General features: G+C 44.7%; 1 protein-coding gene and 1 long non-coding RNA gene across 2 annotated transcripts; one reads left to right on the top strand and one right to left on the bottom strand.

Moving 5' to 3' along the window:
- Positions 1 to 2,828: 2,828 nt before the first annotated feature.
- LOC130189584 (uncharacterized) lies at positions 2,829 to 3,212 on the bottom strand. Its single transcript, XR_008830834.1, has 2 exons — positions 3,135 to 3,212; positions 2,829 to 3,028 (listed from the first exon to the last, which is right to left on the bottom strand). It is a non-coding gene; the product is annotated as an uncharacterized LOC130189584 (long non-coding RNA).
- A 22-nt stretch (positions 3,213 to 3,234) lies between these two features.
- LOC130189540 (E3 ubiquitin-protein ligase TRIM39-like) lies at positions 3,235 to 5,722 on the top strand. Its single transcript, XM_056408399.1, has 2 exons — positions 3,235 to 3,336; positions 3,546 to 5,722. The coding sequence occupies exon 2, from the start codon at positions 3,554 to 3,556 to the stop codon at positions 5,204 to 5,206; it is 1,653 nt and encodes a 550-aa protein (XP_056264374.1). The 5' UTR covers positions 3,235 to 3,336; positions 3,546 to 3,553; the 3' UTR covers positions 5,207 to 5,722.
- Positions 5,723 to 13,493: the final 7,771 nt, after the last annotated feature.

The raw sequence follows: 13,493 nt of genomic DNA, 5'->3' as shown, positions 1-13,493 counted from the left end.
GGTAAAATGAATCTTTCTGTGTGACAAGAAACAGATCAATGGCAGCAAGGGATCCCCTCCCCCGACATGGAGAGACCCCATTCATGGAGCGCATTGGGGCCGGGAAGGAAGTTCACACCTGGCTCGGAGAGACTCAGTGGTTTACATGATGGTATCATTCTAATCTCGCTTTAGACGGACTCTGCTCTCTTTTGGGGGATCAGCTGTTATCCCAATATACATGGCAGTGAGTCATTCGAATCATTGGCCTTTGAAAGCATGTCACATCCGATACGATAGGTGGCGCTGTTTTCATTACAACTCGTGGTGATACAGCCATTTCCGCTTGACCTCTTCACCACCACCAACAACAACCAACAACAACATCAACATTTCGAGAAAGATGGCGAACAGAGAGCAAGGCGAAGCTACATCCCTCTACTATTCTTGCATGATGTTAATAGTGACATTATCGTCTCTTTCGACTTCCGGGTCACGACATGGGAGGGAGGGAGGAGGGAGGAGGGGGGAGGAGGGCGGTGGGATCTCAAGCATGCGCAAAGACGCAAAGTCCAGTTCCTAATCCAATCCACCGTTACATGCCGCGATAGTCGAATTATCAACCGGATCGGATCGAGTTATCCGGGGTGTTAATCGGATCGTAGTCGGACCGCACATAGTCGAACACAAAGGTGTTTACATGAAACGGATAATTCGATTTCAGTCCGACTAAGCCAGTTATTCAAATGCATGTAAACACGGTCACTGAGTAGCAGACGGAGAGGCGTCCTGAGGACGGCCCTCCTCTGAGGACCCCTGCGATGCCATTCAGAGAGGGGACAGAACGACGCAGAGGAAGAGGGACAGATGACTTCAAGTGTCAAGGGGCGTGGACACGCTTTCAACACCGACGGACAGACGGCTCGGCCAATGAGTGGATCAGGACTAATGTTTTACCTAGACAGGTTAACCAATGAGAAGTGAATATCTCCCCTGGGGCCGGGACGTCCGGGAGGTATAAGGCCAGAGAGACGAGGCTTTTGACCTTTGGATGACGGCAGAGATGCACTGCATGCAGGTCAGCTGCATGTAGGCCGTTGATCCTGTGAGAAGCCCCCAGCTGAGGATTAGATTTAGTGAGCTTGACTTCTGTTAGACAGTTAACTGCCTGGCGGTCTGTGGATGCAGTGATTCATGCTCCCTCAGCTGAGTTATACTCTGTATCGCAACCGTTATTGACCATTGGTAATATTTTCAATTAAACACCTTTTATTATAATTTGGCACTGTCCAGACATTCTTTCTCGGTTCTGCACTCGAAGATTCTTGAAAACACAACATACCCTTGGAATCATCAAATTTGTTCTTCCTTTGTGTTAACTTTAGAATTTCCGCCGAGTCACTAACTCACACAGTTATTTATTTTGTCCACTAATGGTTGCTGGTTTCCCCTTTTTGTCAATCTATATATAACGTTGTCCTCTTAGAGATAAGAGTTTTGTATTTATGAGGGAGCTGAAGTATGGATGTCGTCAGCAGGAATAGAACCTGGAAAATAAAGCTGCGGACCCGACTTCTTCCTTGGCCAGAACAAGTCCGTTACATATATGTATGAATGTTTATGTATGTACAGGGTGGCCGCGGGTCATAAAAAAGTCTTAAATTGCTTTCCCTAAAAATAAGGCCTGAAAAAGTCTTAAATTGTCTTAAATTCAAATATGATTGGTCTTAATTTTTTTACTACACACACCTCCACAAAACACTACCACACTCGACACACTGCAATCCATCGATCTAGGTTTCTCTCTGTCACACACACACACACATATTCTATTATGTAAATGTATTTGCATTTTAAATTGTATTGATTTTTTTTTCAAATGTTTAGAAAATATTATATTTATATATAATTTATAACAGCAATGGTATCCTTTCGCATTACACCATACTGTTCATCTTGAACAGACATCAGTGTGTTTACTTGGAAAGATTAATGTATATTTCCACTTTTGATTTGTATTTCCATCATAAGTTTGGTCTTAAATTTCATTTAGATGTGGTATTAAAAAGTTGTAAATGTAACTTGTTTATTCCGGTAGACACCCTGATATATGTGTGTATGTATATATGTGTATATGTGTGTGTGCTCTGAGGTAATCGGCCCAATGTCTGCGCCCCATGACTAAAATATTGAATAAGCGGTTCAGAGAATGGACTCGATTTGTCTGTTGATATTAAATTTCCTTAGTTTTTATCTTTTTTCCTGTCTCTTTGTAATTTATTGTCGTGTGAGGAACTTTCTAACGGCGTTCCAGTCGCCCACCGACTTCTCTCTGAATGTTTCGGCCGACGAGCTGACTGGATGTGAGCTTCTCACCAACATTTTTCAGATCCCGTTTCTATTAAATCCACAAGTCGGGTCCTGTGACCCAGGTGGTATATATACATATATAAATATATTTATATAAATTTATATATTTATATTTAAAAAAATATATATAAATATATTTATACAAATATATTTATAGATAAATATATTTATACAAATATATTTATAGATAAATATATTTATAAATTATATATGTCTATAAAAAAAAAATATATATAATATATCTTTATGGTGTTGCTTCTCAAAGATACATTTATAGATGTGTTTACTCAACTGTGCAGTGGTGAATAATATTGCTTTTAAGATGTAAATTATTGGGCTTTTGATATAATCTATCTGAGAAAAGGTTGATTCATGTCTGGCTGAAAAAGCTCCTTTAATCTGAATGAAAACACGTTTTCTACCGAATTAAACCACTTTGCTGTGAAGAATCACTGCAGTAAAATCATGTGCAGAAGAAGAACTGTTGGAGTTTTTATTTTGGAGTTGCAGCGTTGCCCATCAAATCCCCAAAGTGGTGGTGTGTTCCCTCCTGTGGCCAGCAGGGGTCAGCAGAGCGTTGGTTAAAGGCACGAACAGACTGCACATATTCAACTTCCTCCTCTGGGTCAGCGACTCGGAGAGAAAGGAAGGGAGGGCTCACAGTGACGTCACCGCAGAGCTGCATGGGACCGTGACACAAACATCGTGGTTGTTTCCACGTGGGACGGACTTCTTCTGATGAGAAGACGCACTAGTTTCCCTCCAGAGATTAAAGCGCCTCGTACCTGTGACTCCAGTAAAGTCTCCACCTGCAGGAGGAAACACCACCTCCCAAACAAGCTGCCGGAAGAGGCGGGGCTTCGACGTCACACGCCGGAAGTGAAAGTGAAGCGAAGTGTTTGTCGGAGCCACGTCTCCGTGTTTCTGTCGTAATAAATATTAAATCTTACACTTTGCTCGTCTTCTCAACAGCTGAGCCACAACCGGGTGAGTGACAGCTGCTGATGTTTACTGTGTTTCACTCACTGGTGTTAAAGCTCAGCTCGAATCAAACAGGAAGTCACTCTTTTCATTTCCTCATGGGCAGAAGGCCTTCAGGGAAGACTGACGAGGAGTGACGTCATATTAAACTAAATCTCTATGAATAATGATGCATTTAAATCGTGTGTAGTGACACTTTGACCTTTGACCTCTAGGTGTCGATATGGCTGCTGCCAGCAACCTGCCGTCTGAAGACCAGTTCCTGTGCTCCGTCTGTCTGGATGTGTTCACGGATCCAGTCACAACACCATGTGGACACAACTTCTGCAAGAAGTGCCTCAATGATTACTGGAATACCAACAACCAGAACATGTGTCCACTGTGTAAAAAGGTTTTCACCTCAAGACCTGAGCTGCTCGTCAACACTTTGTTCTCTGAGATGGTTTCTCAGTTCAGACAGTCGACTCAGCAGAAAGCCAGCAGCAGCAGCTCAGAGCAACAAGAGTCCAGACCAGGAGAAGTTCCCTGTGACGTCTGCACTGGAACCAAACTGAAGGCCCTGAAGTCCTGCCTGGTGTGTCTGGAGTCCTACTGTGAGACTCACCTGGAGCCTCACCTGTCAAGACCAGGCCTGAAGAGACATCAGCTGATGGACCCTGTGGAGAACCTGGAAGACAGGATGTGTCTGAAGCACGATAAACCTCTGGAGCTGTTCTGTAGGACCGACCAGACGTGTGTCTGCATGCTCTGCACTGTGTTGGACCACAAGATGCACGAGTTTGTTCCTCTGAAACAAGAATGTGAAGGAAAGAAGGTGGAGCTGCAGAAGACAGAGGCTGAAACTCAGGAGATGATCCAGAAGAGACGCCTGAAGATTCAGGAGGTCCAACACAACGTGAAGCTCAGTGAGGAAGATGCAGACCGAGAGAAAGCAGAAGGTGTTCAGGTCTTCACTGGTCTGAAGGAGTCTGTGGAGAGGAAACTGAAGGAGCTCATCACTACGATAGAAGAGAAGCAGAGAAGCACCAAGAAACAGGCTGAAGACGCCATCAGAGAGATGGAACAGGAGATCTCTGATCTGATGAAGAGGAGCACTGAGGTGGAGAAGCTCTCCCTCTCTGAAGACCACCTCCACCTCCTCCAGAGTGTCCAGTCCCTCAACATCCACCATCCACCACCCACCAAGGACTGGTCTCAGGTCAGTGTTCCTCCAGCATCACATGAGGGGACTGTGAGGAGAGCTGTGTCTCAGCTGGAGGAGACGCTCAGTGACATGAGGAAGACGCTGGTTAAACTTCCGATGAAGATGCTGGTTGAAGTTGAGATGAAGAGGTTCCAGAAGTTTGCAGTGGATGTGACTCTTGATCCTGAAACGGCTCATCCTCGCCTCTTCCTCTCTGATGACGGGAAACAAGTGAAACGTGGTGATGTGAGGAAGAATCTCCCCGACAACCCACAGAGATTTACTTCGTGTTTTTATGTTTTAGGAAAGCAAAGTTTCTCTTCTGGCAGATTTTACTTTGAGGTTCTAGTTAAAGAAAACACTGTCTGTACTTTAGGAGTGACCAGAGAGTCGGTCAACAGGAAGGGAAACATCACACTGAGCCCTCAGAATGGTGTCTGGACTATACAGTTGATGTATGGAAATGTTTGCTACGCTCGTGATGACCCTTCAGTTCATCTCCCCCTGAAGTCTGTCCCTCAGAAGGTGGGGGTGTTGGTGGACTATGAGGAGGGTCTGGTCTCCTTCTATGACGTAGAAGCTGCAGCTCTCATCTACTCCTTCACTGGCTGCTCCTTCAAGGAGAAGCTCCTCCCACTCTTCTGTCCTGATTTTTATGGTATGAACTCCTCTACTCTGATCATCTCTCCGTGAATCAAACTGCCTGATTATTTTATTCATGATCAAAAGGTCCCTGAACAATAATGCATCACCATGAATACATAAACACATGAAAGTATTCTTCATACGTCCGGTGTATTTATACACCAGACAGAAGTTTAAGTACTACAATACTGAATTAGAGACACATTTTGAAATAAAAAGACTTGGTGTCATCTGTGGTAATAAATGTACATATTTAGTGATCTCTGATGTGAACTTGTTTTCCTCTGAATGTGTCGGTCGTCACTACAGGAGCCCAGAAGGGACACCAGCTCTGGAGAGAGCCATTCGCCTTTTACATGGTCTGAAGCTACGGGTGCGTTCAGGAACTACTGATAAGCCCCGACATTAGAACTCTGTAGAAATCCACAACAGACCATGTGGCTTTAAGAGAGATTGCATAACATGTATTCTACCTTTACTTTGAAACCTTTTATTTCATTGACTTTCTATATTGTCTGTATTAGATTTTGTTTTCATGTTTTAAATAAACATCTTTCAATGGCAGTTCTGTCTTTGTATTATTACCATAATTACTGGATAACATTGGTTCAGAAGGCTTCCTGACTATATGGCATTTTGTTTTAAACGGTGACTTATTCCAGCTTTGAATCCTTCCTCTTATTTCTAAATCTCTGCCCCATCAAGTCGACTGCCTGATGTTTGTTTATCATCAGAAATGTGTTGATTCACCTTCATGGTCCTTCTGGAGGCCGCTGAACGTACGCAATTAAAATATAGAAATCCTTCTTCCCCACGACGCCAAAAACCACACGGAGCCACGCCGCCATTGTCCGGTCCTCGTCGCCGTGTGGTTTCCTCTCTGGAATGAATTCTTTGGCTCCCACGTTTTTTCTTTCTGGAAGCACGAGCCGGCTGAGCTCTGCACTTTGGCTGCGGCGACACAAAAGGAGAAACACCTGCATTGAGCTCGCTGGGGGGGGCAGTTTACAGCCGGACACCCGGGGGTGTGTTGGTTTTGGACCGCACACACCACCTGGACAGGACTCACTGGAAGAAAGAGCAGTAGACTTCTACGTTACATCTATTAGCGTTTTATTCAGAAATCAGGATACAAGTAGACATCATGCATATGGACCCTTCTCCCGAGCTCTGACCAGTGGCCTCAGCGTTGGAGAAAAAGACCACGACTTAGAGTATGCGGCCATTTTAAATAGCCGAAAGGAACAGTTCTGATTCGTCAGGAGATAAGGGGGCGGTGTCTTCTCATTGGTTCTTGTTGCCAGCTCCCGCCTCTGCCGCTCCTTCATTGGTTCTTCTCGTCTGCCAATGAGTTCACATGTTGTGAAAAGGTGGGGGAAGAGGAGATAGTTGATTTAATAGACCTTCTCTTGTAAGAAGACTTCCTTCGGGCCTTATCTCTTCAGGGATGAGGCCTGGATCTTCTCCGAAAGGTCGTCCACACGCCGGGGGCTTCTTCCCACGTGTGAGTGTGTGCGTGTGAGGGGATCGGTGAAGGGAGTCAGTGAGGAGAGACAGTGAGGGTTTAAAGTGTCTAAGAAGGAGAATAAATGGCCCCATCTGGACCCTTGTTATCTATCCTCCCGACGAGGTAAGGACTGTGATTGCTCTTTCTAAACAATGAATACAATGAGCTCTTTCTCTAGTCATCTTCTTTGATGAGTGCAGTGCAGAAGGGGGGTTTACATCAACATTCCTTAGGTGTCACTGTTATCTTTCTTTAGATCAGCTCAGACACCAGAGTGCTCCGCTGGAGGTTTTAACTTCCATTCAGTGTTTTCCATCTTACACATAATCTATATGCAAACAATACTAAGCTATGCTAAACTATAATATATATTCTTTAACAATCCCTCTTTTCACATCCGCTGGATGTGAACCCTTCCTCAGGGAATATTTATTTCCCTCTTTATGCCAGATCTTGTCATGGCCTGGCCTCCTCGTCCTGTCTTAGCTCTGCCATTTGATGTGAATAAGTCTCCTGAAATATAATCTTTCGTTGCCTAGATTAAGGTCCCATAAGACCTGTAAAATACCTATTTCTCGGGGAGAGTGTCTCTCTCTGTTAGGGATGGGAATAGGGGCGTGGTTTCTGTCATGTGGTACTCCGATCCACCCTCTTATATCTTCCATCCTAGGGAAGTCAGTAGGTCTGTGTGCGTTAAATCTGTAGTGTGCAGGTGTCGAAGGAAAGAGGTGAAATTGAGAGTGGTCAGGCAGGGGGGGGGTCTTGCATCCTAGCGGCTGGTGAGTAGCAGGTTGGCATCCTGATAACCAGTTGACGATCCGGTCCCCGCTGCAACTCATCTGCTTTATCCTGGTCTGGGTCCTGGATGTCCTCCTGGTCCTCTGCTCCTCTGCTCCTCTGCTCCTCTGCTCCTCTGCTCCTCTGCTCCTCTGCTCCTCTGCTCCTCTGCTCCTCTGCTCCTCTGGCTGTCGATGGGGTCTTTATCCGGTGGTCTTGAACTTGATTTCGTCTGGATCGTCCTGGTCAGGCTTGTTGTTCTTCTTCCACTGGTGTTGCATGGGCCCTGGATTCGACATGACTCCCATGTGCAGCATCGTGGGTGGTAGAGCGTGCTCTTCATGGGCTCCTCAGTCTCTGAGCCGGGTGATGATGGTGTCCGATGCTCCTGTGGGCAGCTCCTCATGGCAGGTCCTCACAGCAGGCAGTCAGCACACGATGGAGGTCGATGCTGGAGCGTCAGGTGTAGCTGTTGAAGAGAATGAGAAAACACAACACAACCCAGCGGCCACTAGGCCGGATCTATACAGAATGTGACACTTGACTATGAAAAATTTTATTTTAATTTCTATATTTAATAAGTATCTAATACTTTCTAGGCTTGAATTCGCAATCTTTAACTGAGTCGGAGGAACAGCTTCTCACCCCGTGTGGGAGGAATCATCTATTAAATGGCCATCCGTCGTCCAACAGAGTCTTAATTACTTATCCAATCCAATCTAACTTTATTTATCTTTACTGGTTATGATAAATGCAATTGATCCTATCTGTGGCCCTTGACTAGGGCATAGAAATATTCAAATCCTACTAGGATCTGATAGCAGGCAGGTATTCGTCCAGCACCCTCCTCTCTCGTGCTCGAACCCTAAAACAGCTTATGGGGAAAAACAAAACCTTTGCACATCGAGGTGCCATTAATGACAGGAGACGGTGAGCAGTGAGAGTCAATGTTGTCTGCACACATCTTCCTATGTTGCAGTCCTAACTCTCGCTCTAATGTCTCAGGCAGAAATGTGTGGAAGTGACCTCACATCTGTTAGTCAGAATTATCCTGATGAGGCAACTATTCAGCGGCTGGTTGTGATTCTTCGGCCGGCTGATCTGCAAATGTACAATGTGTTATACGGTGCTCCTCTTGGTGAAGCCTCTCACCTGGAGGGCGCTGTGAAGTCCTATGACTTCAAAACACCCTGTCCACCTGGGCTCAGTCCACTTCCCATGTGAACCTCGAGTCTTACCCAGTCACCTGGTTCCACTGATGACTCATCAGCTGGCTCCTAGTGGGCTTCAGCAACCTACTTGGAGAAAAACTTAGATCTGGTCAGTTATTATTATTATTTTTTTTTTCTCTCAGAATATTCTCTGAAATATGTCAAGTCTAGGACTGTCTCCTAACTCTGTAGACCCCGCATGGGTCTTCATGTCAATAACTCATGGGAGAGAGATGTTCTCCCTCCTTTGAGGATAACTTAGCCATCATTGTCTCAATTGCTTCAATTGTTGATTAGCTCTCGCGACTATCACCTGTGATTGGGCAATAGACTGCTCCGTGTGAATGTGCTCTCTAGAAATATTTCTCAACTTCTTGTAGGTGTTGGTTTGCAAAAATGTGTGCCATTGTCAGATCTGATTCTCCTTTTAACAGCATATCTCAGCATCAGTTTCTTCTTTAGACAATTCACCACTGTCTTTGCAACCTTTCATTGCCTGTCGTCTCTCTCTGTTTCCTTCTTGTCTCCTTTCTGTCTCCTTTCTTTTCTTTTCCTGTCTTTCCTACTTTTCTTTTCCTGTCTTTCCTGGCAGGTTCTTCTCTAAACCTCAAATGAATAATCTTACGATAGTGACAAGAGTCAGTCCCATGACTGTTAGAACAGTTTGTCTGACTTCCAGCTGTTCCTATAGTGGTTTGCAGGGGGCCCTTGTAGGTTATGCCCAGTGCATATCAACTTTCCCCAGCAGTTTGTTATTAAAATGTGTTCCGTTGTCGGACCTGATGCGTCTCGTAACTCTGTACCTTGAGTGTGTGCATGTGTGCACTATATGGGGTGTGATCAAACACTCGCAAGTTATGTGTACAGGAGTGGCGGCTCTTCTTCGAATCAGTCGACGTTGAACCCCATCTACTATCACCACAACTATGGAAGGAACACAAATAAGATTACATCTTTTCATTTATCAAGCATATTATGATTTCAAAAAATTATTTTTATGATTCTCTGGGGTCCCTGATTCTAAACCTGCTGCTATCTGATCTATTAGTCTGTACTTGTCTGGCCCTCCTCTTAATAGTCTGTCCTCAACATAGATTGTTGTGTGCTTCTATCCCTCTTTTGAAATAGGATGGAATTCCTAAATCCGTCCTTTTCAATAATAATAATCTTAATAAACAGTCAACCTCTAGAAGAAAAGAGAGAAATAAAATAAAACTTTAGCACGTCGCATAAATAGGTGTCAGTTTCTTAACAGCTCATGAGAAATCGACTAAGACGTCCAACGGACGACTGTAATAATAACCACTGTTTTTCCAAAAAACAGTAAACCCAAAACTATCCTTTGAAACCGACTAAAATAAAAATAAAACCTCAGTTTTTTTAAACGGTGATGAGAAATCAATTACTCGTACGCCTAACGGCATTACTGTAATAATAACCACTGTCTTTTCCCAAGAAAAAACAGTAAACCCAACACTATTCTCTAAAACTGTCAATCAACAAACAAAAACAAAAAGATAAACAAATAAAAACTCAGTACTGAAATAGTGATGGGAAATCAATTACTCGTAAGCCTAATGGCATTACTGTAATAATAACCACTATTGTTTATCAGAAATCAATAGTAAACCCAACCCTATATTTTCAACACTGACACTACAATCAAAACAGTCAATTTCTAGAAGAAAGGAGAGAAATAAAATAAAAATGCTTGCGTTTGTCAAATCAATGCAGGAGAACCATGTCTTGTCTGAACTCACAGCGTCATCATTGTGCTTGGGTAAGGAATGTCATAATAAGTCGGCTTAATTATTAAAGAACGGGTTACACATTTATTTATTGGCCCCAAATCAAGGTCCATTTTCCAAGTTTTACGAAATTTAATTAATTAATGTATTCCAGGGAGCCCTCGTCCTCTCCAGTACACCTGCCTATAACAACCATTCTATGATTTAAAAATATATCTAGTCTGTTCCATCCTTAAGGGATGCTGGTGATGATTAAATTGGAATCGCACGCAGTTTTAACTCTACCTCTACGGGAGCTATCGGAATCAGTCACACATCAGTTCACCCTTTAGTCCTAAAAGTGTCTGGAAATAAGTTTCAGCATGTTGTCAGTATCCCCATGATCAGTGTTCTCTACACTATGTGTGTGTCTAAGCATGTGTCTCTAATATTAACTGGACCTCCGATGTGTGTGCAGTTCTTTACATGTTCTCAAATGTGGAGTAATGCAAGTGTTCATTTTGTTTGTGCACCCAGTCCGTAGCATCAGCCTCTGCTTTCACCATTGTTCTTCTCTGTGCCTCCACTCTGGACCAACACTGTGACGTGGAGCTGCGGTGTCAACGATTGCATTCAATCTGCAACTCTGGTGTTCATTCACCGGCCGCTGCTACTCCTTGTTCAGTGCATAGATCTCCAAGCCTCCACAGTTGGGTCTTCATGAACCTCAATCTCGTGTTGCAGGCAGTCCCTCAGGATCTCAGATCTCATCTTGTATCAAGGAGGAGTTAAGGGCACAATGTCTTTGGTCCCCTGGTGGCGAGTAGGGATGCAGGACTTTGAACCAAAGTCTCCACTGCTGGATGTTGTCATGCAGAGGTGTGATGTCATCATCATCTACTCTGTCCCACCGGACCCTTTGCTTCCTGTTCAGTGTCTCTTTAGTCTCCAGTTGAATCATTGGGTGGCGAGTGGGTGTGGCACATTTCTGTTCAGTGAGTACAGTTCGCTGTCAGCTGTTGGATCTGGGCACGCCTAATTTTGTGTCTCTGGTCCGGGCCTGGTGCCGTGGATCACTGTTGCCTTGTGGCTGTGGCTATGTGTTGGGTGCTTGTTATGGCGGGGTTAGACATTATGAGAGTACTGAAGTGGTTCTGACTGAGACTGCTAACCCTGTGGTGGATAAGGACAAAAATTAGCCCAATGTCCAGCCTGACTATAATTAAAAATTTATTAATACTCGTCTAAAGCCTCCGTTGCCCCAGTTGTTACTCCTCTTACTCCTGAACGGGCTTCTTTTATGCATATTATCTCTCTGTTGTGGGCCCCATTTATTGGCTGCTGACCCACCTGTTGCGGGACATAAGGTTTGAGGGAACTAAGCTTGAAGCGGTGCAAACGTGGCTTGCTGTGGCTGTTGATAGATCAGTGCTTATGGATTTGGAGGAGGGGCTGGATACAGACTATGATGTATTGTGGTTGTGCTGCAGTCTGCTGCAGAGGGGGGGGCTGTTGAGGGGGAGTTTGTTGCTGTTGTTGAACAGGGGTTCCCTGGGGTCCATTGTACCCTCCAGGTCCTCCATAACTTCCTCCTCTGTATCTTCCTCTTCCTCCTTTTCCTCTGCCACCTCTTCCATAATAGTTACCTTTTGGCCTCTTACAGTTCTTGGCAGAGTGCCCTGGCTCATCACAGTTGTAGCAATTGTGTGGGCCTGTTCCTCTTCCTCTGCCACCTCTTCCGTAATAGTTACCTCTAGGCCTCTTACAGTCTCTGGCAAAGTGCCCTGGCTCCTCACATATGAAACAATTGTATGGGCCTATTGTCCTGCCTCCTCTGCCAGGTACATAGTTGGAGTCGTCATGGTGTCGTGTGTCGTCAGTCTGTCCGCACCACCCGTTATTCAACGGCTGGGGATTCATCTTTGGGGACCGTGTGGGTTGGGGAGGGTAGACGGGAAGAAGGGGGCTAATTGTTGTTGTTGTGTTCTTTTATATTTATCTGGGTGTCTACAAATGTCCGTTTTCTGTTAGTATTGTCAAAATACGTATTTATTAAAAACTATGTTTCAGAAAGGAAAATGATGGTCACACACTATCAATTAATAGTTATCTTCAAAAAGAATTCTTCAGTCACTGTTCTGGCTTCGCTCCACTCTCACTCTGCTCTGCTCTGAGACAGAGTGGGTAGGGGAGGGGCTGCTCTGTCTGTGAAGGCGCGTGCGCGGAGACGCGCAGCCGCTTGTCTCCTCTTCCCCCCTCCTTTCTGTTCTTGTATTTTTGCGTGTTAACGGAGTTTCCTCTTTGTTTCTCCGTATCCTCCTCAATCTCAAACTCGTACCTGCTCTTAAACGTAGTACATAATCGCCATACAATGTGTTCTTTACTCAGCAACGTGCCTTTCAGAACAATAAATCCTTATTTATCACTCGTGCAATTCAACAGACTAGAGCTTGCGTTGACACCGTGAGGTTTCGACTCTGTTCTGTTTGATTCCACTTTGACAACATGTATTCACCACCGGTATTCAACATTCATTCACAGTTTATGCATTACACATGTGTTTAATTTCTATGCGGCCTCAGTTCGTCGGGTCGTTCTTCCAGCTTTAACCGCTGGCCTCAGTAAATCTGAGGGCTTCTATGCGGCCTCAGTTCGTCGAGTCGTCTTCCAGCTTTAACCGCTGGCCTCAGTAAATCTGAGGGCTTCTATGCGGCCTCACTTCGTTGAGTCGTCTTCCAGCTTTAACGCTGGCCTCAGTAAATCTGAGGGCTTCTATGCGGCCTCAGTAAATCTGAGTCGTCTTCCAGCTTTAACGCTGGCCTCAGTTAATCTGAGGGCTTCTATGCGGCCTCAGTAAATCTGAGTCGTCTTCCAGCTTTAACGCTGGCCTCAGTAAATCTGAGGGCTTCTATGCGGCCTCAGTAAATCTGAGTCGTCTTCCAGCTTTAACGCTGGCCTCAGTAAATCTGAGGGCTTCTATGCGGCCTCAGTAAATCTGAGTCGTCTTCCAGCTTTAACGCTGGCCTCAGTAAATCTGAGGGCTTCTATGTGTCAAACTGTATCCTGATTTCCCTTTTACGCTTTATTTTATTATTTAAATCAAGTCAAAAATT

Source organism: Pseudoliparis swirei, chromosome 24 (genome assembly GCF_029220125.1).
Source record: "Pseudoliparis swirei isolate HS2019 ecotype Mariana Trench chromosome 24, NWPU_hadal_v1, whole genome shotgun sequence".
Taxonomy (NCBI): Eukaryota; Metazoa; Chordata; class Actinopteri; order Perciformes; family Liparidae; genus Pseudoliparis; species Pseudoliparis swirei.
The sequence above is the reverse complement of the archived record's forward strand: the minus strand, read 5'-3'. Positions and strand labels throughout refer to the sequence as shown.

What these genes read in the sequence shown, in the direction of transcription:
- LOC130189540 (XM_056408399.1), top strand. Translation starts at nt 3,554, where the DNA reads ATGGCTGCTGCCAGCAACCTGCCGTCTGAAGACCAGTTCCTGTGCTCC.